This window comes from Oryzias melastigma, linkage group LG19, assembly GCF_002922805.2.
Source record: "Oryzias melastigma strain HK-1 linkage group LG19, ASM292280v2, whole genome shotgun sequence".
Lineage (NCBI taxonomy): Eukaryota > Metazoa > Chordata > Actinopteri > Beloniformes > Adrianichthyidae > Oryzias > Oryzias melastigma.
The window spans coordinates 3262986-3285431 of NC_050530.1; the positions used below are offsets into that span (position 1 = coordinate 3262986).

The window sequence follows — 22446 nt, forward strand, 5'->3', positions numbered from 1 at the left end:
TATATATATATATATATATATATATATATATTTTTATATATATAGGTGTATCTACATATTTGTGTGCATACATATGTGTGTATATATAGTCATGTGAAAGACTGAAAGAAAATCTGAGAATATGTGAAACCGCGCATAAAGAAACACGAATCCGCGGAGGAACACTATATTGACTCAAAAGTTGGGGGATGGGCAAAGCTTTTTGCTGCCCCCTTAGCTCCGCCCCTTCCTCTAATTGCTTGCTTTGCATTAAACAGCATCTTCTCTTCTTGTTCTTAATTTATTCTGCAAAATGATTTAAAATTATTGCAATTCATTTGCCAAACTGAGTTAAGCATCAGAGTTTAAAGAATCAATGAGTTCCTCACGCTGCTTAGAAAGATTGATTCAGTTTTGTAAAACAAATGTTTTTTTAAATCAAGCTTAAAGATTTGAATTCTTAGATGCACATTTAGTGAGTCCTTTAATAAGCATACATGTTTACAAAGTTACAAATTAAAACATTTTTACAAAAAGATGACATTTTATTTATTTGTATTACATACTTACTGTATTTGCTACATTATGGAATCTAGTTCAAATTCAGCTGTGCATTCCATAACAGTACAAAAAATACTTCAAATTAATTTAATAAAAAATAATAATTTAAGAGAAAGTGTTCATATATGTGTAATGTGTCAGAACAGGCTTAAGCTCACTTTGCCACACAGTGTTGAAACTATTATTTGACTTTAGGCTTGAGAGATTACAGATTATGTGGAAAGAGAACGGTTGACAGAAGTTATTTGATTGATTTTCCTTTTTTCATGGCCAACGGTGAAAAAAATACACCCTGAGACTCTGTTAAAATGAACGTGTAGGCTTGAGTCTTTATCTTGCCCTGAGGGCAGCAGCCGCTCCCTCTGACGACAGGATTGCACCGAAGCTTATCTTGTACTTGTCCAACTCGACTAGCAGCTCAGATGCTTTAACAAAAAAACAAATTTAATCAAACTCCTTGACAAAAGATAAAGTCTGTGACTCTATTTTTGTACTGTAGATGTTACAAATTTGAGTCTCAAGAGCTGGAAAGTCATTGAAATGAGGCAGCAGTTCCCCTGTCTTAATCACTGCTGTCGGTGGAACTCTGAGTCAGTCAGGTGTGTGGTAAGAACTCAGGAGATGATTTATCAATTACTCACAACAAGCTTGATCTGATCGGACTACCCTGTGCCCTGATTGTCCAACCCCTCCTGTCAAGAATGCATCCACTCTTAGCTTAGCTGGGTGTGTTTGAAGCGGTAAATGTTTGGTTTAGCCAGCCGTGTGGTTCACTTGTTACACAGAGGGGCGAATTTCAACATGTCTTGGGAGCAGGAATGCAGCTGCCAATCGGGCCGTCCCGCTCTGGCTGGGCCTTTTGACGGCCTGTTTATGAGGAGGCGATGAGCGGGGCAGCAGATGGGAGGAGGGCAAACAACAAAACGAAAAGTGAGGTGTGCTCTCCTGGGTTTGATCGGACGGCAAGCAACGAGGGACAAATAGCATTCTGACATGTAGCTTTCCGCAATGTGGACTCACTTTATAAAAATATAAACAGTTTTGATAAATTTGGACCTGAAATGTCAGATTCAGGGGTTTGGACTAATTCAGCTATTGGCCAAAAAAGGAGCGGAGAATTAAGACACTTTTCTATCTGTCAGATAAAAGATGTTCGGGAAGCTGTTGGTTACGGCCTAAAATAACCAAAATAAAGAACCCTAAAAGAGATTGAGTCTTGGTGTATGATTGTCTGAAAAGGACACTACAATAGTTAACATTTAAAGACCTACTCTGATCATCTTTTGATTCATTTAAAAGGGTCCCCAGTGGTCTTTTATACGCTTATACCGGTTTATAGGCCAAAGTTTCTGCAATAGATCATTAAAAATTCACCTCTGAGTTGTGGGACCATTGGCACAGAGCAACTCCACCCCCTCTTCCCCTCTCAATTGCAGATCAAGGAGTTTGTCCAGTGTAATTTTGTTTTTTTTTTCTCCTGATTCACAACAAAAGAAATCCAATTTTAAGCTCAAACGTCTTAATATAATCGAAACATAGCACAAGAACATGTTAAAAACGCAATTTTCATCAGAGTGTGTCTTTAAACCAACAATGGAGGAAAATAAAGAATTTATACATAATCAGTCTTGCTTTTAAATTTGGGATAAAGTAAATTTAATTTCCTCAAAGTGGTTGGATTCTTGTTATGAATTAGCAGACGTGACCAAACTCTAAATCCACTTTGTTTGTTCTGTTGACTTGTATAAATGAGGCTTTGAAAGTGCTGCCTTGCCTCATTTTTGACAGATTAAAATGAGCTTGTTTACTTCCTATATGTCAAATATGTAAAAATGAAGTTGAAACCCAAAATAATCTTTTTTTATTATTTTAATGTGGTTAATAATTTGGCTTTCAACAAAAAATACAATTCCACTATTTTCGTATCCTAATATTCAATTTGTTTGTACTGACAAAAAAAGAAAATTCTATTTTTGTTCAACAATTTAGTAATTTTATAGTAATTTTTTTTATTTACAAATGTCGATTTTTGAAAGAGTCCACATTTTTTGTTCTTTAAAAATGACATATTGTTTTTGTAAATCTCTAGAAAAGATTTAAAAAAAAAATAAGAGTGCCACCAAACTTTTAAATTGTCTGTTTACCTGGTCTGATGTGATTTTTATTTACCCTTTAATTTATGGATAATCTTGGTTGGAACTTTTTAGATATGGAAAATTCTGAGTTAGAAAATTTTATCTTAATGTTATCTATTTTTAGTTAATTTTGTTTGTTATATATTTTTCTCTTTTACTGTTTAAATTGAATTCATTTTGTCTTCACATGTATACATATATGATGCTTTGTAATGTCTAACTTGTCTCAAAAAAAACAAAAAACGTCTTTACTTCCTGAAATTAGAGTCTAAAACCGTCTGTGTGCTGCTCCCTACAGGTTGAAACGATGTATTACAGTTGAATTTTGTGATTGGTAAACTGGTGTAAGTCCCACGTGAATTCAGAAGTCTCACGTTATCACGCTCTGGAGCTCCAGTATAAAAGCCCCGCCCATCTTTGATTCTGTAATGGACGGTTGTTAGCTTATTGTTTGTAGTTTTACTGCCTGCGGTTGACCAAAATCTAGAATTTTCTAGTGGACTTGGAGGTTAGGCAACAGTGGTTTAGTGCAATTGGGATTAAATCCAGCAAACGTTCTGGAGATGGGATTAGCAATGAAGGTTTCACTCGGGATTGTTAGCTTATTAGCCTTTATTAGCTTATGATGCTAACATCATTTTTCCCCTTCGGTCTGGACCATGAGCGCCTGCCTTTTTTTAGGAGAAGATTAATTCTCAACCTCCACAGGAAGTTCTGTGATTGGCCAACCCCTTTTTTTTTTTTTGCATTTTTCAAACCTCCAACTGTCCTGTTGTGTTACCCTTTAACATCTAAATAAAGCTGGTTTCAGAGAACACACAGTAGTGTTTAAGAACTCCAAGAAACTTGAAAAACGGCTTAAGCAGGACAAAGAAGTAGGTCCATGAAGTGGGATCAACAGTTCCAGAGAGAGAAAAAAGATTATCCTAATCCCAGAAACATGTGACATTAACAAATTAAACTGTTTTTTCAGAATTTTACAGTGAGCAAAGTAAACATCAAATTGTCTCTATCGGTGTAAAAGTTTTCCTTTATTGTGTTATATATATTTTAAAATAAATGAAATCAATGCATTCTGGAAGTGTAGGTTTTTACTTAGAGTTTCTGTGCAACGCCTTCATTATCTTAAGTTCTAACAAGCTATATTTAGAATAAACGTAATTGAAGGACTTAAAAGGGAAATGGAGATTCTTGCTAATTGATAAATGGAACTGAACCTTAGATGGGAGCAGAAGCTCGATCATGAACAGGTAGTGACTCACCTTGAGTCATAAAACATGTGTACTTTACCCTGTTTATTGAGTTTTCTGAAACAATGTGCCTTAAATGGTTCAAACATTTACAGATGAATCACTGCAGCTGGACTAAAGGAGCAGATTCACCTTTTGGTGTTTGCTGGTTCATTTATTATCCCAAAGAAGATCAATAAATGAAACATTTCTACACTTGACTTATAGGATTTGTTTTGCTTGATTTTCCAAATAATTTTAAAATGAACCGTTTTTTCGACATTGTTTGCCGCTCAGATTAAAATCTGTGGTTTTTGCTCAAAGATAACCTGAACCGAAGCCACTCCCTTCATCCTCCCTTCCAGCTCTTAGTGGCCGCCTCACTTCTCTCTGGTTGTCATAGCTTTAAAAAAAACGACTGATTTATCGCGGGGAATGATCGTGGGGTTGAAAAAGAATAACCTGATATTTGAGACTCTTGGGGCTTGTTTAAAAAATTCCCTGACTCAAAAAAGTTATATTTTGATTTTATATTTACTTCAAATCAAACAACTGTTGGTTTTATATTACCTGCATTAATTAAACTTAAAATCCTTGGATAAAGACTTTATTTCCTTCTTTTTCTCCTAGTAAGTGAACAATATTATACACTTTACACCTTTCCTCAACAAATTTTTTCCCAGTTAAACTCAAGTCTTTGTGTCTCTCATAATTTATTGCAGCTAGAGGCTGAATGAAAGAGTTGTGATTGTTGAATGACACTAGAGCACACAGGTCACACCATGTTTTGTCTGCGAGACTCGGTTATCTGATGCTGCGACTGTCTCTGCTTTGTGTTGCCACCACAGCTCAGAGGATTGTGTCTTTGTCGCCCTCTCCCCAGGCTCCTGGTGGGAGCTCCCAAAGAGAAATCCAACGGCCTGAAGAACGTCAACGAGACCGGAGCTGTCTACAGCTGCCCCATGTCCACAACGTTTGATGACTGCACCCGAGTGGACCTGGTGACCCAAAGTAGGTTTGGTGCAAAGCGGTAGTTTGCAAAAAACAAAGAATAAAAATGAAATTACATCTTTCACCTGAAAGACATCTTGCGAAGCTTTATTTCCAGATCGGTGTTAAAAACGAAGAAATTCTGAACCTTTTAGTGACTCAAAATCAAATTATAATCAGTGAGGCTGATGAAATGTAGAGTAAAGAGCTCAGAGACACGCGTTTGCAGGACCACCACTTTATTCTGCCCTTTCAATTCACATACCCAGAAGCCTCTTTGTCACCTTATATCACAGGTGTCAAAGTCAAGGCCCTGGGGCCGAATCCGGCCCTCCAGGTAATTCTATCCGGCCCTCCAAATCATTTTATTTTATTGTTATTAATGGCCCGATGTTATCTTACACTTATTTCTAACTAGTATAATTTTGACAAAATATATTTTTAATGAGAGTAAAATTATGAAAATTATTTAAGGTTTAAGTTGATTTATTCTGGAATAATATTCCTGCCTTTTTATTATTCATAATTATGTTACGTTATGTTTACATTTTTTTAAATTGGCTTTTTAGACTTTTTTGACATTTACTATAATTTTTTAGACTGTTTTAGAGTTTAGCATTTTTTTCAGCTACATGCTAGCTGTTTTTGGCTAATTTAGGCAGTTTTTAGGATATTTTGAAGTTTAGCTTACAGGCTAAACAGACAGGCTTAGATGGAGGAAGCTGATTGGCTTTGGCGACCCCTGAAGGAAAAAGTTGAAAGAAAAAGAAGAAGAAGCTAATACTTCAACCACATGCTAGCTGTGTTAGCTAATTTAAGCTTGTATTCTGTTTTTAGGCTGTTTTGGAGTTCAGATAATATTTCAGCCACATGTTAACTGTTTTGGCTAATTTATGCTTTTTTTGGGTTTGTTTTTCAGGCTGTTTAGAATTAGGCTAACATTTACACGCTAGCTGTTTTAGCTAAATTAGAACTTTTTTAGTTTTTTTTAGGCTATTTTGAAGTTTAGCTGTTTTTCAGCTACATGCTAGCTTTTTTTCGTCAAACCTAAGATGCTATTTTGTTTTGATTTTTAGGCTAATTTTGCATTTAGTTAATATTTTAGCTGGCTATCAGCTTCAGCGTTTTCAGCTATCAATTTCAGCATATTCAGCTGCCAAATTCAGCTCCTAGCATTCACACTAGCATTATCTCAGGTAATGCTATATATGAAGGTTTTAGTTGGTTTAAAGCTGAAGATTGTTGAGATTCTTGAAGCCAGCGTTACTTCCTGTATGAAACACAGTGGGAGGAGTCACAAAGTCCAGTTCTCATATACAGTCAATGGTGTCAAACAGCATTTTTCAGTTTTTAAACTCAACAATCGAGCATCATGTCACTAACATTCATCTTGTACATCTGTAGTGATGTTGCCAAAGTAACTAAGATGATCCCAACAAATCTGATTCCAAGATTAAATGTAAGATTCATACTTTTTTATCTTTTCTAGGGCGTTTCATTTTAACATTTTGGTTCAACTGACGAGCTTGAAGTACAGAAAATAAAGAAAATTCCAAATATTCCATTATGGACAAAAGGGATGTTTTGTATAAAATCCTATTAACCTCATATTCTCCTGCCTTATCTCCCACAGGATCAGAGTTTATACTCTTTAGATGTGAAGACATAACAATGTATTCACAGTCTTGAGCTGCTCTTTCATGACAAGAAACCTGTCTCAGTTTTCACGCCTTTGTGCTGCGTAGAAAAAAAGCTCTTAAGTAAAACATTCTCCCAATACTGCTTTTAAGAGTACTTGTTGCTCATACAAGACACAAAAAATGATATTTCCTTTAATTGGTGGTTATTAACTAAAGGAATTAGACCGCTTTAGGGCTTCATCTGGTCCCTGAAGGCTGAGTAACATTAAAAGAAGCCTGGATCACTTTTAATGTTGAGGTTAGCGTGGCTTTTGTTTCAGTCGCTGCACATTTTTGTGGTTTACATTTGTCTGGGCTTGAATGTGTCTGAGAAAAAAGGATCACACTATGGGTGTAAAGTCAAAATTCCCAAGTAGAAGTGCTGACTGCTGAAATCCAGCAGTTGCCATGACAGTTTAACTACGTTTCATGCCTTGTAAATAAAATGAAAAGCTTAAATCTAATGTGATACCAGTAATATTCACTGTCTGCTATTTCACAGCAAATTCATTTGAGATGGTGGAAGGCATGTGGCTTGGTGTGACAGTGGCCAGTCAGAAGGGACATCCAGCTGGGCGTGTGCTGGTGAGGTGGCTCTCTTTTACATTCAATTTATTTGTGATGGAGAAACAAAAAAGAAAGCATTTGCAAGTCACTGATTCCTTAGATTTTCCTTCTTAACAGATGATTTTGGTCTGTGATTTTCATCATAGAAACACAAAAGAATCCAGGAAATCACACTGTAGTGTTTTAACATTATATTTTTGATTTTGTAGCATTTTTATGAAGATGGAGAACAAGAAAATTATCCTTAAAGTTACATTTCTTAGTGTTTCTTTATTCAAATTGAGCATGTAAACTGATAGGTGGAAGCGGTGGTATTTCTAATAAACTACTGCCGTTTGCAGAAACTATGTCCTAGAAAACAACACAGATCTTTTGATTTTGGTTCAAATCGGCATAACCATTAAAAAAAAACAGGGAGCATTTTTAAATTAAATCAAAAGACAATCAGAGTGGGCCTTTAAATGTGCAGAAAATAAGTATTTGATAAATAACATAAGTTCAATTTTATTTTTTTTATTCTGTCATTTTTTTTTTTTTTTTACAGGAATAATTTCCAATCAATGCTGAAATACTTTTTGCCTAATTGCAAGTTTTATAATCTGATACTTAGTCATGCAAACTCTTTTAAAAGTCTTAAAAATCAGATCCTTGTTTGATTTAACTCTAAATCTGAATCAGTATTTTTATAAAAGTAAAAGTTGATGATATGACACATGGTTCTCTAACGCTGTGCTCTTTATGTCCAGATGTGTGGACATCGATACGCTAAGGTCTTCACAGGAAGCACAGAGGAGCAGCGGCGGATGATCGGAAAATGTTACGTGAGGGGCAACGACCTCACCTACGATTCCAGTGACTACTGGCAGACTGAAAGCTATGAGGTCTGCAACCCTGGGAATGACATGGAATCTGAGGGCCAGTGCAACCTGGGCATATCTGGAGGCATCGGACACACTGATGTCTACCTCGGCGCTGTGGGCAGCTACACGTGGCAAGGTGGGATTGTGGATAAAAATAAGAATTTACAGGAACACTCAAAAACTACCTCTGTACCTAAACCATAAAAACACAAAAGAAATAGGGTAAACGCTTAAAAATTAACTCTCATAGTCCCTGTCATTGATATAAGACCATTACGTCAATCACAGGATCGAAAATGTGTACATGTATTTATATATATATACATATATATATATATATATATATATATATATATATATATATATATATATATATATATATATATATATATATATATGTATATATGTATACCGTATTTTCCGGACTATAAGTCCCACCGGAGTATAAGTCGCAGTAGCCAAAAATGCATAATGAAGAAGAAAAAAACATATATAAGTCGCTCCGGAGTATAAGTCACACTTTTAAGAGAAAAGTCCAACATTTATGAACAAATTCAACAAGCCCGACATAACGTTGCATTTCACATCAAATGCAATTCATGAGTCAAATTGGAGTCTGCTGAATCTTTTGATGTGCGTCTAATTTAATGCTCAATGCTTGTCCAAAAATGTGTTCATAAACTAGACACTCCCATTGGAGAAGCTGTCTGAAGTTTTAGCCTCATCGCTACATGATGAAGGCTTTGGCTGTTTATGTCGTTTAAAATACACAGAAGATACGGATGATGTTGAGAGGTTAAGTTATTTATTTTAAAGAACACAAAAGCTATAATCATCTATAATCATCTCTCCATTCTGGGTTCAGGACAGCAGTTTTTTTGTCTTTTTCTTACGGCGATCGTTACCTTCTAGCCTGCAGGAGCTGCATCTAAATGACAGTTTTTAGCTGCTCTTCTGTCTGTTTATAACCCAGTTTGATGGTTTGTTGTCCCGCATTAGTCCAAGGAGACAAAAATAAAACAATAATAATAATGTCTTGATGCAAATGAGAAAAACATCATAACATCCATGAGGAGAATGAATATATGAGCCTATTTATGTCTAACAAAATCACATATAAGTCGCTCCTGAGTATAAGTCGCACCCTTGGAAAATCTATGAAAAAAGCGCGACTTATAGTCCGGAAAATACGGTATATATATATAATGTATATATATATGTAATGTATCTATATATATATATATATATATAATGTATATATATATATATATATCATGTATATATATATCTGTAATGTATATATGTATATATATATAATGTATATATATATATATATTTATATATGTATATATACATTACATTTATATATATATATATGTATATATATATATGTGTGTTTGTGTGTATATATGTATGTAAATGTGTACATGTAACATATACACATTTTATTTTAGTTTTTTTATACCAGAGACACCAAAAGCAAAGCAACTATTCGCTTGACTTCAAAACAATTATTTATTTTTAACTGTCAAAAGGAAAAAACATTGTATACAGAAGAAAATTAATAAATGACAACATTCAAAGCTTAACAAGGTTGTTCTGAAATTAAAACTTTTACTAATCAAAATCTTTTGATTAAAAAGGATCAAATGTTTTTCAAACAAAATAAATGCTGGTTTAATCCTCACAGGCGGATTTTTTTATCTCCTAAATTGTTTTTTTTTCCATTTTTATCTCAAGTATGACTTGAGTTATTTCAAAATCAACCAGATCTTCACATTTTTATAATTTTTAATAGGTTACACAGCAAGTCGGTCCGCTCAATATAAAACAAATTATAAAACTAAATGTTTAAAAAAAAATTTTATTTATCTCGTTTTGGATTTAAAATGTTCCTAACTGTTATTTTGTTATAATAAGTTTGAATTATTAAGTTTCTATTCGCTTTAAGTCAAAATAAAGGACATGTATAGAAAAAATGTTTTTATTCAATTTGTTTGGACTGCAGTACTCAGAGTATCCACTAGATGTTACTCATGTTTTACAATTGCCAAATCCCTGCTTTCCATGCAATATCAGAAACTTTTAATCAAACTTGATATATTAAATGCCATGCATACCTATGTTTTAAATATTTTTTTTAAGTCAGCTGAAGTAACAGCTTTTAACAAATTTTGTTTTGAAGGAAACGTTCATGTAATCTGGAGGAATCCTGACCCATCAAGCACATGGGAGACGATCACCAAAGACTTTGGTGAAATTGACAAACGAAACATCTACATGGGTAAACATTTCTCACCCTTTGCATTTAACTCTGCCACAAACAAATATACATCTGTTTTTTTAAAGTAGGAAATAAAAGTTTTAGGAAATAAAATCCAGCCCGACACCATTGAAAATGTCCCATGATGCAATGTTTTCAAGCATCTTTGTCACCTCAGGATGGATGACTGCACTAGACTTTATTATTTTGACATTCAAGAGTAATTTTCTTAAATAGCAAGAAACTAACACAATTCATGCACAACTTCCTAAATGTTAAGTGGAAATAAAATGCCAAGTACAAAACTCTGACCTTCACAGGTTATTCGGTTCTTGAAGAGCAGAAGCTGCTGCAGCGTGACCAGTATACAGTGGTGACGGGGGCGCCGAGGTTTGATTCAAAGGGCTTGGTGGTTCTTGGGGAGATGAGTCAATTAAAGATCAAGGTCATGCAGTTCATCCCTGGGGAGCAAGTGGGCTCGTACTTTGGGAGCAGCCTGGCGGCCGCGGACCTCAACAATGACGAGTGAGTCTTTAAACGGACCTGCAGAATATGATCCACGTGTATATTATCTGTCTATATGTATGTGTGTGTATATATATATATATATATATATATATATATATATATATATATATATATATATATATATATATATATATATATATATATATATAAATGTATGTATTTAAATCGTTTTATTGTGTCTGATCTGTACAAATCTCCCTCTTCATCCAGTTGGAATGATCTGATTGTGGGGGCTCCGTTCTACTTCGAGCGGCAGAACCAAAAAGGAGGAGCGGTGTACATTTTCATGAACGAGAACGGCTCCTTCCAGAATGTTTCCACTAAAGTGCTTAAGGGTCCGGCGTATTCAGGCTTCGGCTTCGCGGTTGCCGCCATCGGAGATGTCAATCAGGATGGGTTCCAAGGTGCGTGTCTGCTAAGAAAACAATCAACGAATTCATGATTTCATTAATAAATTAGGCTTCCCCGTGGCTTGACTTCATGGTTATCTTCGCCCCTGCAGACATTGCTGTGGGAGCGCCGTTCCAGGATTCTGGGCGGGTCTACATCTGGATGGGAAGTAAAAAGGGAATCTCGGATATGTGGAGCCAGGTGCATCATCATTTTTTTAACATACATATTTTTTCTAATTCAGTATACATTGAAACTCACCATTTCCCTCCTGTAGGAGATTAAGGGAAAATCAGTGGGCGACGGTAATTTTCAAAGCTTTGGCTATTCCATCGATGGAGGGATGGACATGGATGGCAACAGCTACCCTGACATGGTGGTCGGGTCTTTGGATGACCGCGTGGCTCTGATCAGGTGAGCCAAAAGTTAAAGCATCAGCACCAGAATGAGCTCTAAAACCATAACTTTTATTTAAACTCTTTCCAGAGCACGTCCAGTAATCCACCTAACCAAGAACTTCACCGTGACACCTTTTATTGTGGATCCCAGTCAGTGCACCAATGATAAAGCATGGTAAGTTCTCTCTACTTCTGAAAGTCACTTTTATTTTGATGGTTTTGTAACCTTTTTCTGTTCTACAGCATTACAGCTACTGTTTGTATGTCCTTCACACTGAGCAATGGGAACAAATACTTCAAGAGGAACGTCGGTTTGTTCCGTTTTTTTCTTGATTACACGTCTTTTTCTGTTGGAGTTTATTAGATCTATGAGGTCCCTGATGTGTTCTGGATCTTGTTTTAGTGGTGGACTACACAGTGGAAGCCGGTGTGGGAGAATTACGAAGACGCGTTCATTTCCAGGATGACCACTCCACAATAACCAGATCCTTAACCTTGTCGTCCTCCGAATCCATTTGTGAAACCCTCAACGTTTTTGTGAATGTGAGGTCTCAGTTCTAGATCATCTGTTCATAACCCAGCTGTTTAATAATGGGTTTTTTTTTTTTTATACACAGACTCCTGTCAGGGACAAACTGGACCCCGTGATTTTTTCCGTCAACATGTCGCTGCAGAATCCAAACTCAAAGGCCAGGCGCTCCCTGCAGAACCTGGACGCCTTCCCTGTTTTGAGTCAGGAGCAGAAGCTCGTCCACAAGGCCGAGGTACAAACGCTTCCAATCCAAACCTCCAAAACTCTATCATTTGAATGATAAAACAGAGTTTGTTTCCTCCTTATTTTTCAGATTCACTTTCAGAAGGAGTGTGGAGATGACAATAAATGTAGCAGTAACCTGAAGCTCAAGGCCGAGTTTGTTGATGAGAAAGAAAATCCTTACCCCAGGTAGAAACTAAACCTAAAGTCACAGAAAAATGCAGTTTTTACTAAGGATGGGTCGATAAAATCAATTTGACGCTTATTAGATCAATAATCAATCCATTAAAGTAGAAATCGATTTAATTTAATAAGTTCGCTAGCTTGATGCTAACGTTTAATGGAGTTTCCCATAGGGCGGCTAATGCTAACGACCTGAACATACATTTCTGACTAAATAAACATCTTTATAAACTCACAGGCAGGAATTTTACAAACTCTTTTGAGAGAATATTTTTAAAGTTACCATTTGTGGTATAAATCACATTCTTTTCTCATTCTTCTTTAATAAGAAGTGTACATCTATAGCTTGATTGCCACCTAGTGGCCAAACAGAAACGCCCTCCAAGGAGGAGGAGAACAATGTTAATAATCGGGACATTTTTGTTAGAACTTCTACTTTAGAGAATTTTAAAACTGTATGTTATTAACAATCTCACTATAATTTCACTAATACATTTGACATTTGTGTAGCAATGTTCATTTTTAGGGCATTTTAACTAAAATTTGATGTGTTCAACATATTTTTTTATTTTAAATTACCATTGCTGTACTGACTAAGGCAGGAACACAAAGTATAACCCAAAATGTATCAGAATCAGGATTATTTATCATTATTACAACAAGATTTGAGCAGCTCAGGACAAACTGAGAGACATAAGTGTGCAAAAACGAGAGTTGGGGCAGATATGCAATTTATAAATAAATATTGAATGCATGATACTACATTTTGGGATATGTGACCGTAGATATAAAAATAGTAAAGAGCAGAAACTAGTAGAAAGAGTTCAGTTAATGAAAAACTGGTGTTTTCTGTGTTCAGGAGAGACGGGATGCAGGTGCTCCAGTACGACAGGAATATGAGGATAATAATCGGGCTGAAGGTGGACGTGACCAACTTGAAATCCCCCGGAAAAGTGGCTGAAGATGCTCACCAGACCATGCTCAACGTCACCTTCCCCACCACTTTGAGATACTCCGGCGTCAGACCTTCAGTACGTCCACTAGAGGGCAGCATGCGCCTGTCGTTCTGAATGAATGAGAAGTGAATTTACATTTGTCTGTGTTTAGACGTATCAATGCCACTCCAACGATCAAAACAATGGAGTCCTTTGTGAAATCGGGAATCCTGTGAAAGCTGAGGACACGGTGGGCCACCACAGAACTGTTTTTTATTTGAAAATCGGAAAGAATTGGATTTGAGTGTCTGTTTTTGCCTCACTTAGAATTCCCTGCGGCTGCTGTTTGAGACGTCAGACATCGATCTGAACACAAATCTGATCGAGTGTCAGCTGCTTCTGTCAACGTAAGAACTTTAACGATCGGATGTTCGTAGGCCTCGGTTTGTCTCAGAAGCCGATTTTAAATCAGTGTGTTTTTACAGTGTCAGCGAACAGTCGGACCTGAAGCCCGAGGCGCTGAAAATCCAGATCGAGAACACCATTCATCCCAATTTCGAAATGTGAGCTCCTCCTGAGTCTGAACTGTCACAGCCGTTAATGTAGATTATTTTTTCTAAACCTCTGCATCTCTCGCACAGTAAAAATCCGATTGTGCGAACAAAATTTGGTGGGACGGTGATGGGCGAGTCAGCGATGGTCAACAGCAGTGACGTCGGCAGTCTGGTGGAGTTCACCGCCACCGTGAGTCACCTGTCACCCACATGTTCCTCATCCACACCCGGACAGAACTTCAGAATGTCTGAAGTGGATTGTTTGAGTTGTGGTTTGTGGTGTGAACGTAACAGGGGTGGATCCTGTTTAGAAACATTTATTTTTAACTTTTTTTTTTTTCCTTTTATGACATAAATCTGTCTCTTTCCCACATTAACCACCAGGTGGACGTGGAGGAACAACCGCTGGGAGACTTGGGGATGCTTGCTGTGGAGTTTGAGTGGCCCTTAGAGGTGGCGAACGGCAAGTGGCTGCTGTACCTGACGAAGGTCGTCGTCAAGGGCGAATCGGAAACGGAATGTGACGCTGGAGGACACGCCAACAGTCTCAACCTCACTGTGAGCCTTCTGTTCTTGTTTGTGGGGTATCACTCTCATGTTATTTAGATATTTGAAGATTTACCAACCTAGAAAAAGGCTTAAAATGTATTATGAAACTGGTTGAATGGCTTAATTTTATTTTTTGACTTTTAACATAATGATGAACAAGATGTATAGCATTACTATAATGCTGGTGTGAATCCCACAGCGCCACACACGTCTACTTTGGCCCCATCTGTCCACAAGTCTTCGTCTCAGAAGTCTGCTTCCTTTTGTCCTGAAGTTCTATGACACTTCTAGAGGAACGAGTCTTCTCTGAACAGCCCTTTACATGACTGTAATTGGAAGCTTGTGGATGTCAACATTTAACGAGTCCATGGAGACCTGTGGGGCCTTCCATGGACTTCTACAAACTGACAAGTATGAGGTTCTGCACAACTTCACAACTGACAGAAATACACAACAAGCAGCCTAAATGACTTGAAAAATGTCTAACTTGTCAATATATACTATACTATACTACACTGTACCAAACCAGATTATACTTATAATATACTATACTGTACAGTACTATACTACACGTATACTGTACTGTACTGCACCATACCATTCTATTCTTTTACTATACTATACTATACCTGTACTATGCTTGTACTGTATTATAATGTACAGTACCATACTATACTTATACTGTACTGTACCATACTATATATACTATACTTATACTACACTGTACCAAACCAGATTATACTTATAATATACTATACTGTACAGTACTATACTATACGTATACTGAACTGTACTGTACCCATTCAATTCTATTCTTTTACTATACTATACTTGTACTATGCTTGTACTGTACTATAATGTACTGTACCATACTATATATACTATACTTATACTACACTGTACCAAACCATATTATACTTATAATATACTATACAGTACAGTACTATACTATACGTATACTATACTGTACTGTACCATACCATTCTATTCTTTTACTATACTATACTTGTACTATGGTTGTACTGTGCCATACTATACACGTACTGTACTGTACCATACTATATATACTATACTTATACTATACTGTGCCATACCATAGCATACCTATACTATACTTATACCGTACCATACCATCCTATAATTATACTATACTTATATTATATTATACTATACTTTACTATACTTATACCATACTGTACAATACCATCCTATACTTAAACTATACTTATATTATTACATTCTATACTCTATTTACTCTACTATACTTATACCATACTGTACCATACCACCCTACACTGTACTTATTTTATATTATTTTATACTTTACTATGCTATACTATACAATACTATACTATACTATACTACAATGCACTACAATACACTACACTATACTATGCGTACATCGTGCTATACCATCCTATACTTATATTATACTATGGTTTTCTATACTACACTATACTATACTTATACCATACCATCCTTATTCTTATGCTATGCTTATATTATATCATACTATACTATGCTTATACCGTACTGTACCATCATATACTTATACATATATTATACTATACTTTACCATACTATACTTTACAATACTATACTTATACTGTACCGTACCGTACCATACTATACTTATACTATATTTATATTATATTATACTATACTTTACTATACTATACTTATACTTTACCATACTATACTTATACTATATGTATATTATACTATACTATACTTTACTATACTATACTTATACTTTACCATACTATACTTACATTCTATGTTAATATCTATGTCAACATGTATTGAACTTTGAAATAGCATCCTTATAGTTGAATCAAATCAGTTTGAGTTTTTTTAGTCTTAAATCGCGTTTTTCTCTTGTTAAGGGTCTGAAGTCAAATAATTTTCACTAATTATAATAAAAATATTTATCTTATTTCAAGCTCTTAATGGGACAAAAGTTCTTGACTTTGAAAGATGTAAAGCAAAAATAAGCAAAAGCAACTTAAAATCAGGTAAATATAATAAATGTCTACAAAAATAAAGGTTTCTTTGAAAGTATCAAACAGTTAGCTCTGTGTCTCTGATTTGCTCGATGTTGGTGTGACATTAAGCCTCTTGAGTAGCATGAATAAATACTTGTGGTTTTCTCTATTAAAGTCTTGAGAGTGAAACCACTGCACAGAAATACATTTTGGAAAACAATCGAGTCGCCACACAAAAAACTTCTCAAAGCCCCAAAATAGGGACTCAGCAGCCTACACTTAGTAGAAATGACACTGCTATTCTGGGAGGAATTTGGTCATTTCTTTATCAAAACCAGTAATTAGCCAATGCCGTAATGTCTCTCTGCCCTGCCGATTTTCCACAGTTGTCGCACAGACGATCCGGACGTACCAAGCGGCAGGCTGACAACAACAACGCTGATGAGAAGTTTCAGAGCGAGATGAACGAGCCACAACCTGTCATCACGCAGTTCACGCCACGAAAGGAGTCCTACGTGCTGGTAAGGGATGCAACAACTCGTCACACACTGTCACAATGTCGGTCAAGTCACCTCTGAATTTATGAAACAAAAAAGAGATTCCCAGATCTAATGACATCTATTGGATTGGAAGTCATCATATCATGCAAAACATGTATAAATTGATCATTTTACTGATGGATTTCCTCTCAAAAACAGCTTTAGTCTCTCATTCTGATCATGTGACCATGTGGTTCATCAGGCTGCAGACTGTGGAGAGAAATTAGTCTCAGTGGATTTGTTTGTGCCAAATACTTGATTTGTCACTCATACAATTTGTGTGTACTTGAAATTGTGTACTCATGTCTACTTGAATATCATCGCTGATACACACAGACAAAGCCACATTTACAATACATGAGCAGTTTTGAGACGACTTTCAGATTTGTAGGTGGACGATGCGTTTAAATGCTACTAGAATGCTGGGTCGACACAGTTTTCTTGTAAAAAAAAAGAACATTTATTACATTCAATAATACATAACATCGATGCATAGTAAAATATTAACAGTTAATAAATGAAAAGGAGAAAAATGAAATTGATAGCTAAAAATGCTATAGCTGAAGTTGATAGCCAGATAAAATATTAGCTAAATGTCAAAACAGCCTAAAGGACATAAAAATTATTTTGTAACTGCCTGTAACAGCTAGAATGTAACTGAAAAAATAGCTAAAAGTTTTAGCCTAAAAAGTAAAAAAAAAAAAAAAACTAAATTAGCCAAAACAGCTAGCATGTAGCTGAAATATTAGCTAAACTCCAAAATAGCCTTAAATGTCAAAACAGTAAAAAAAAAAGTAGCTTTTTAAGATAATTATGAACTAGATAGATAGCAATAATGCTAGTGTGAATGCTGTAAGCTGAATTTGAACGCTGAACATGCTAGTGCTGATAGCTAAAGATGCTGAAATTGATAGCTAAAAATGCTATAGCTGATAGCTGAAAACACTGAAGCTGATAGCCAGATAAAATATTAGCTAAATTTCAAAACTGCCTAAAAAATAAAAAAAACAGCTAGCATATAACAAAAAAAATAGCTAAAAATTAAAATAGTCTGAAAAGTTGAAAAAAAGCCTAAATTAGCCAAAACTGCTAGCAGCTAGCATGTAGCTGAAATATTGGTAAAACTCCAAACTAGCCTAAAAACAATTTTAGTAAATGCTTAAATGCCAAAACAGTAAAAAAAAAAAAAAACATAACCTTTTAAGATAATGGTATAGCTGATAGCTGAAAACACTGAAGTTGATATTAGCTTAATTTAAAAACAAGCTAAAAAAAAGTGAAAAGAGAAAGATTTTCTAACTGCTTGTAACAGCTGGGATATAACAACAAAAATTAGCTAAAATTTAAAATAGCCTAAAAAGTTGAAAAAAAAGCCTAAATTAGCCAAAACAGCTAGCAGCTAGCATGTAGCTGAAATATTGGTAAAACTCCAAAATAGTCTAAAAAAATCTTAGTAAATGCTTAAATGCCAAAACAGTAAAAAAAAAAAAAAGTAGCTTTTTAAGATAATTATGAACTAGATAGATAGCAATAATGCTAGTGTGAATGCTGTAAGCTGAATTTGGCCGCTGAACATGCTAGTGCTGATAGCTGAAGATGCTGAAATTGATAGCTAAAAATGCTGAAGTTGATAGCCAGATAAAATATTAGCAAAATGTCAAAACAACCTAAAAAAACAGCTATCATATTACAAAAAAATTAGCTAAAATTTAAAATAGCCTGAAAAGTTGAAAAAAAACCTAAATTAGCTAAAACTGCTAGCAGCTAGCATGTTGCTTAAATATTGGTAAAAGTCCAAAATAGTCTAAAAACAATATTAGTAAATGCTTTAAATGCTTTAAATGCTTAAATGCCAAAACAGTAAAAAAAAAAAAAAGTAGCTTTTTAAGATAATTATGAACTAGATAGATAGCAATAATGCTAGTGTGAATGCTGTAAGCTGAATTTGGCCGCTGAACATGCTAGTGCTGATAGCTGAAGATGCTGAAATTGATAGCTAAAAATGCTGAAGTTGATAGCCAGATAAAATATTAGCAAAATGTCAAAACAACCTAAAAAAACAGCTATCATATTACAAAAAAATTAGCTAAAATTTAAAATAGCCTGAAAAGTTGAAAAAAAACCTAAATTAGCTAAAACTGCTAGCAGCTAGCATGTTGCTTAAATATTGGTAAAAGTCCAAAATAGTCTAAAAACAATATTAGTAAATGCTTTAAATGCTTTAAATGCTTAAATGCCAAAACAGTAAAAAAAAAAAAATCTTTTAAGATAATGCTATAGCTGATTGCTGAAAACGCTGAAGTTGATATTAGCTTAATGTCAAACAAGCTAAAAAATGAAAAAAAAATTTTTTTTCTAACTGCCTGTAACAGCTAGGATGTAACAATAAAATTAGCTAAAATTTAAAATAGCCTAAAAAGTTGAAAAAAGCCTAAATAAGCCAAAACAGCTAGCAGCTAGCATGTAGCTGAAATATTGGTAAAACTCCAAACTAGCCTAAAAAATCTTTTTTAAGATAAGTATGAATAATCAAAATGCAGTAATATTATCCCAGAATAAATCAACTTAAACCTTAAATAACTTTCAATATTTTACTCTCCATAAAAATATATTTTATTAAAATTATACAAGTTAGAAATAAGCACAATATAACATCGGGCCGTTAATAATAAAATGATTATATATGATATAATTATCCTAATTATTAGGGCATATCTGTTTAAGAAAGTGAGAAAAATGTCACGTCTATCACGGTTCAGAATGGCTGATGATAAAACTCTGATGACCCAGCATTCTATCTGCATTTGAACGCATCATCAACACACAACTCTAAAGATCTCTGATCTGTGTGTAAATATTGTTTCTGTGTGTTTATTCTTTTTGAATTCAGTTAGTTTTAAGCTGCTGTAACGTAATTCAAGTTTGTGCGAGTGTTCATGTAAATACACAACTGCAATGTATTGTACGAGTTACAAATCAAGAATTACACACACACAAGTTACACATCAAGTCTTTCACACACACACATATCTCAAAATTGACAACTGCTCACAAAAGTGTTGCCAGATGTCTTAATTGGGCTCCAGAATTAAATTTGACAAAGAAAAGCATTTAACTTTGAAGTCTGCACTAAAAAAAACAACAAAGAGCTCAAAAATTGGTATTGATGTTAGGACTGAAAAAGCTGCTAAAAATGCAGATAATTACATCTTTTCAGAGGAACTTCAAAAGCATGAAGGCTGACATTTTACTCTACGGCGGTTTTGTCTGGCTGTGCTTCGTAGGATTGCGCTGAGAGGACGGCAAAGTGTGTGACCTTTTCCTGCCCGCTGCTGAACATGTCCAGAACGGCTGAAGTCTACGTCCGCTCGCGGCTGTGGAACAGCACCATGCTTGAGGTCGGCTTCTCCGCTGCACAGAATAGATGACACCTGGAAGCTGATCTCCCAATTTTTTTGCCACAAAGCCTAAATTCTCAGTATTTTTTCCCTCTAACCATTTTCCCGTGTGCAGGACTATTCCAACGCCCTGGACGTAATCATTAAAGGTCAAGCCACACTCAAGCTCATCACAAAAATACCCACTATCAAAATGGAAAACCAGCCCAGAGAGGTATGTGATGATGATGATGATGATGATGATGATGATGCTCCTGGGTTTAGTGACAATCATGGCTGGACTTTTTCCCTCATTTTTTAACAGTTTAGGGTGCTAATAGAGCCAGAAGAAGGAGTAGAAACGCCCTACGAGCTTCCCCTGTGGATCATCATCTCGGCGGTTGTGGCTGGAGTTCTGCTGTTAGGGATCATCATCGCCATTTTATGGAAGGTGAGACTTTTTGGTGCATTTTTGTAAACCAAGAGTGCTAAACAGTTTTCCAGGATAGAAGTTCCATAAAGAGGTTGATTACCTGTCCGTGCAGCAACTCATTTTATTTAGCAAGAGATGTTATGATAAGATATCTGCATTTAGAAAGTTCCACACGAGCATTCAAAAAGAGAAAAATAAGGAAAAAAGCTGTTGGACACAATTACTGTATTTTCTAGCGTATATGTCGCAACGGAAAATGAGCCACACCGAAGTAAAAATCACACTATAGTACAGGTTGCATCAGAGTACAAGTCGTACTGAAGTATAGATCGCACCGGAGTACAGGTTGCGCCAAAGTATAAGTTACACCGAAGTACAGGTTGCATCAGAGGATAAGTCGCATCGGAGTACAGGTTGCATCAGAGTATAAGTCGCATCGGAGTACAGGTTGCGCCAAAGTATAAGTTACACCGAAGTACAGGTTGCATCAGAGTATAAGTCGCATCGGAGTACAGGTTGCGCCAAGTATAAGTCGCATCGGAGTACAGGTTGCATCAGAGTATAAGTCGCATTGGAGTACAGGTTGCATCAGAGTATAAGTCGCATCGGAGTACAGGTTGCATCAGAGTATAAGTCGCATTGGAGTACAGGTTGCGCCAAGTATAAGTCGCATCGGAGTACAGGTTGCAGCAGAGTATAAGTCGCACTGGAGTACAGGTTGAGCCAAGTATAAGTCGCATCGGAGTACAGGTTGAGCCAAGTATAAGTCGCATCGGAGTACAGGTTGAGCCAAGTATAAGTCGCATCGGAGTACAGGTTGCAGCAGAGTATAGGTCGCACTGGAGTACAGGTTGCATCAGAGTATAAGTCGCATCGGAGTACAGGTTGCAGCAGAGTATAGGTCGCACTGGAGTACAGGTTGCATCAGAGTATAAGTCGCACCGTAGTACAGGTTGCGCCAAGTATAAGTCACATCGGAGTACAGGTTGAGCCGAAGTATAAGTCCCATTGGAGTACAGGATGCATTGGAGTATAAGTTGCACTTGAGTACAGGTTGCGCCAAAGTATATGTCGGACTTGAGTACAGGTTGCACCTGAGTATAAGTCGCACCAGAATATTAGTCTCACCGGAGAATAAGTCGTTGTGTAGAGTAAAAATAAAACAACTTCAAAATATCTTGAATGTCTAAAATAAGGTTAAATGTTTGCAAGTGTCTAATAGTTTGCAGTATCTATTTGAGTGAATCCCTGAACCAATAGTCTAATCCCCTCCTCCACCCCCCAGTGTGGCTTCTTCAACAGGGCCAGCAAGAGGGCGATGTATGAGGCCAAATCCCAGAAGGCTGAGATGAAGAGTCAGCCCTCTGAGACAGAGAGGCTGACCGAGAGCTAAGGCACCCATGTGTCTCCTGAGAGCACACACCTGGGTAAAAAAACCAAAAACCCCTCTGTAGACCTTTGGGTGTCCCTCAGCTTCTTCTCTTCTTCAATTAACAAAATATTTCTTCTATTTTCTATATTTGCGGTTTTCTTAGCCACAAATATCTCATTTTTCTGG

The 22446-nt window shown here is 35.9% G+C and overlaps 1 protein-coding gene across 2 annotated transcripts in view; it reads left to right on the forward strand.

The window, feature by feature from the left end:
* itga3b (integrin, alpha 3b) overlaps window positions 1-22446 on the forward strand; it is a 40727-nt gene that overhangs the window by 17238 nt on the left and 1043 nt on the right. The window contains exons 2-25 of one of the 2 annotated variants that reach the window (XM_024285461.2): window positions 4788-4915; window positions 7076-7158; window positions 7887-8136; window positions 10186-10284; window positions 10584-10788; window positions 11002-11195; window positions 11294-11382; window positions 11459-11595; window positions 11668-11754; window positions 11823-11890; window positions 11983-12122; window positions 12197-12343; window positions 12425-12522; window positions 13376-13547; window positions 13624-13701; window positions 13779-13858; window positions 13937-14014; window positions 14093-14195; window positions 14390-14563; window positions 16926-17060; window positions 20363-20476; window positions 20592-20690; window positions 20781-20906; window positions 22174-22315. In XM_024285461.2, coding sequence (XP_024141229.1) covers window positions 4788-4915; window positions 7076-7158; window positions 7887-8136; window positions 10186-10284; window positions 10584-10788; window positions 11002-11195; window positions 11294-11382; window positions 11459-11595; window positions 11668-11754; window positions 11823-11890; window positions 11983-12122; window positions 12197-12343; window positions 12425-12522; window positions 13376-13547; window positions 13624-13701; window positions 13779-13858; window positions 13937-14014; window positions 14093-14195; window positions 14390-14563; window positions 16926-17060; window positions 20363-20476; window positions 20592-20690; window positions 20781-20906; window positions 22174-22281 — 2992 coding nt within the window. In that variant the 3' untranslated portion in view covers window positions 22282-22315. The remainder of the gene's footprint in view (window positions 1-4787; window positions 4916-7075; window positions 7159-7886; window positions 8137-10185; window positions 10285-10583; window positions 10789-11001; window positions 11196-11293; window positions 11383-11458; window positions 11596-11667; window positions 11755-11822; window positions 11891-11982; window positions 12123-12196; window positions 12344-12424; window positions 12523-13375; window positions 13548-13623; window positions 13702-13778; window positions 13859-13936; window positions 14015-14092; window positions 14196-14389; window positions 14564-16925; window positions 17061-20362; window positions 20477-20591; window positions 20691-20780; window positions 20907-22173; window positions 22316-22446) is intronic. The other variant, XM_024285460.2, reaches the window with a different exon arrangement.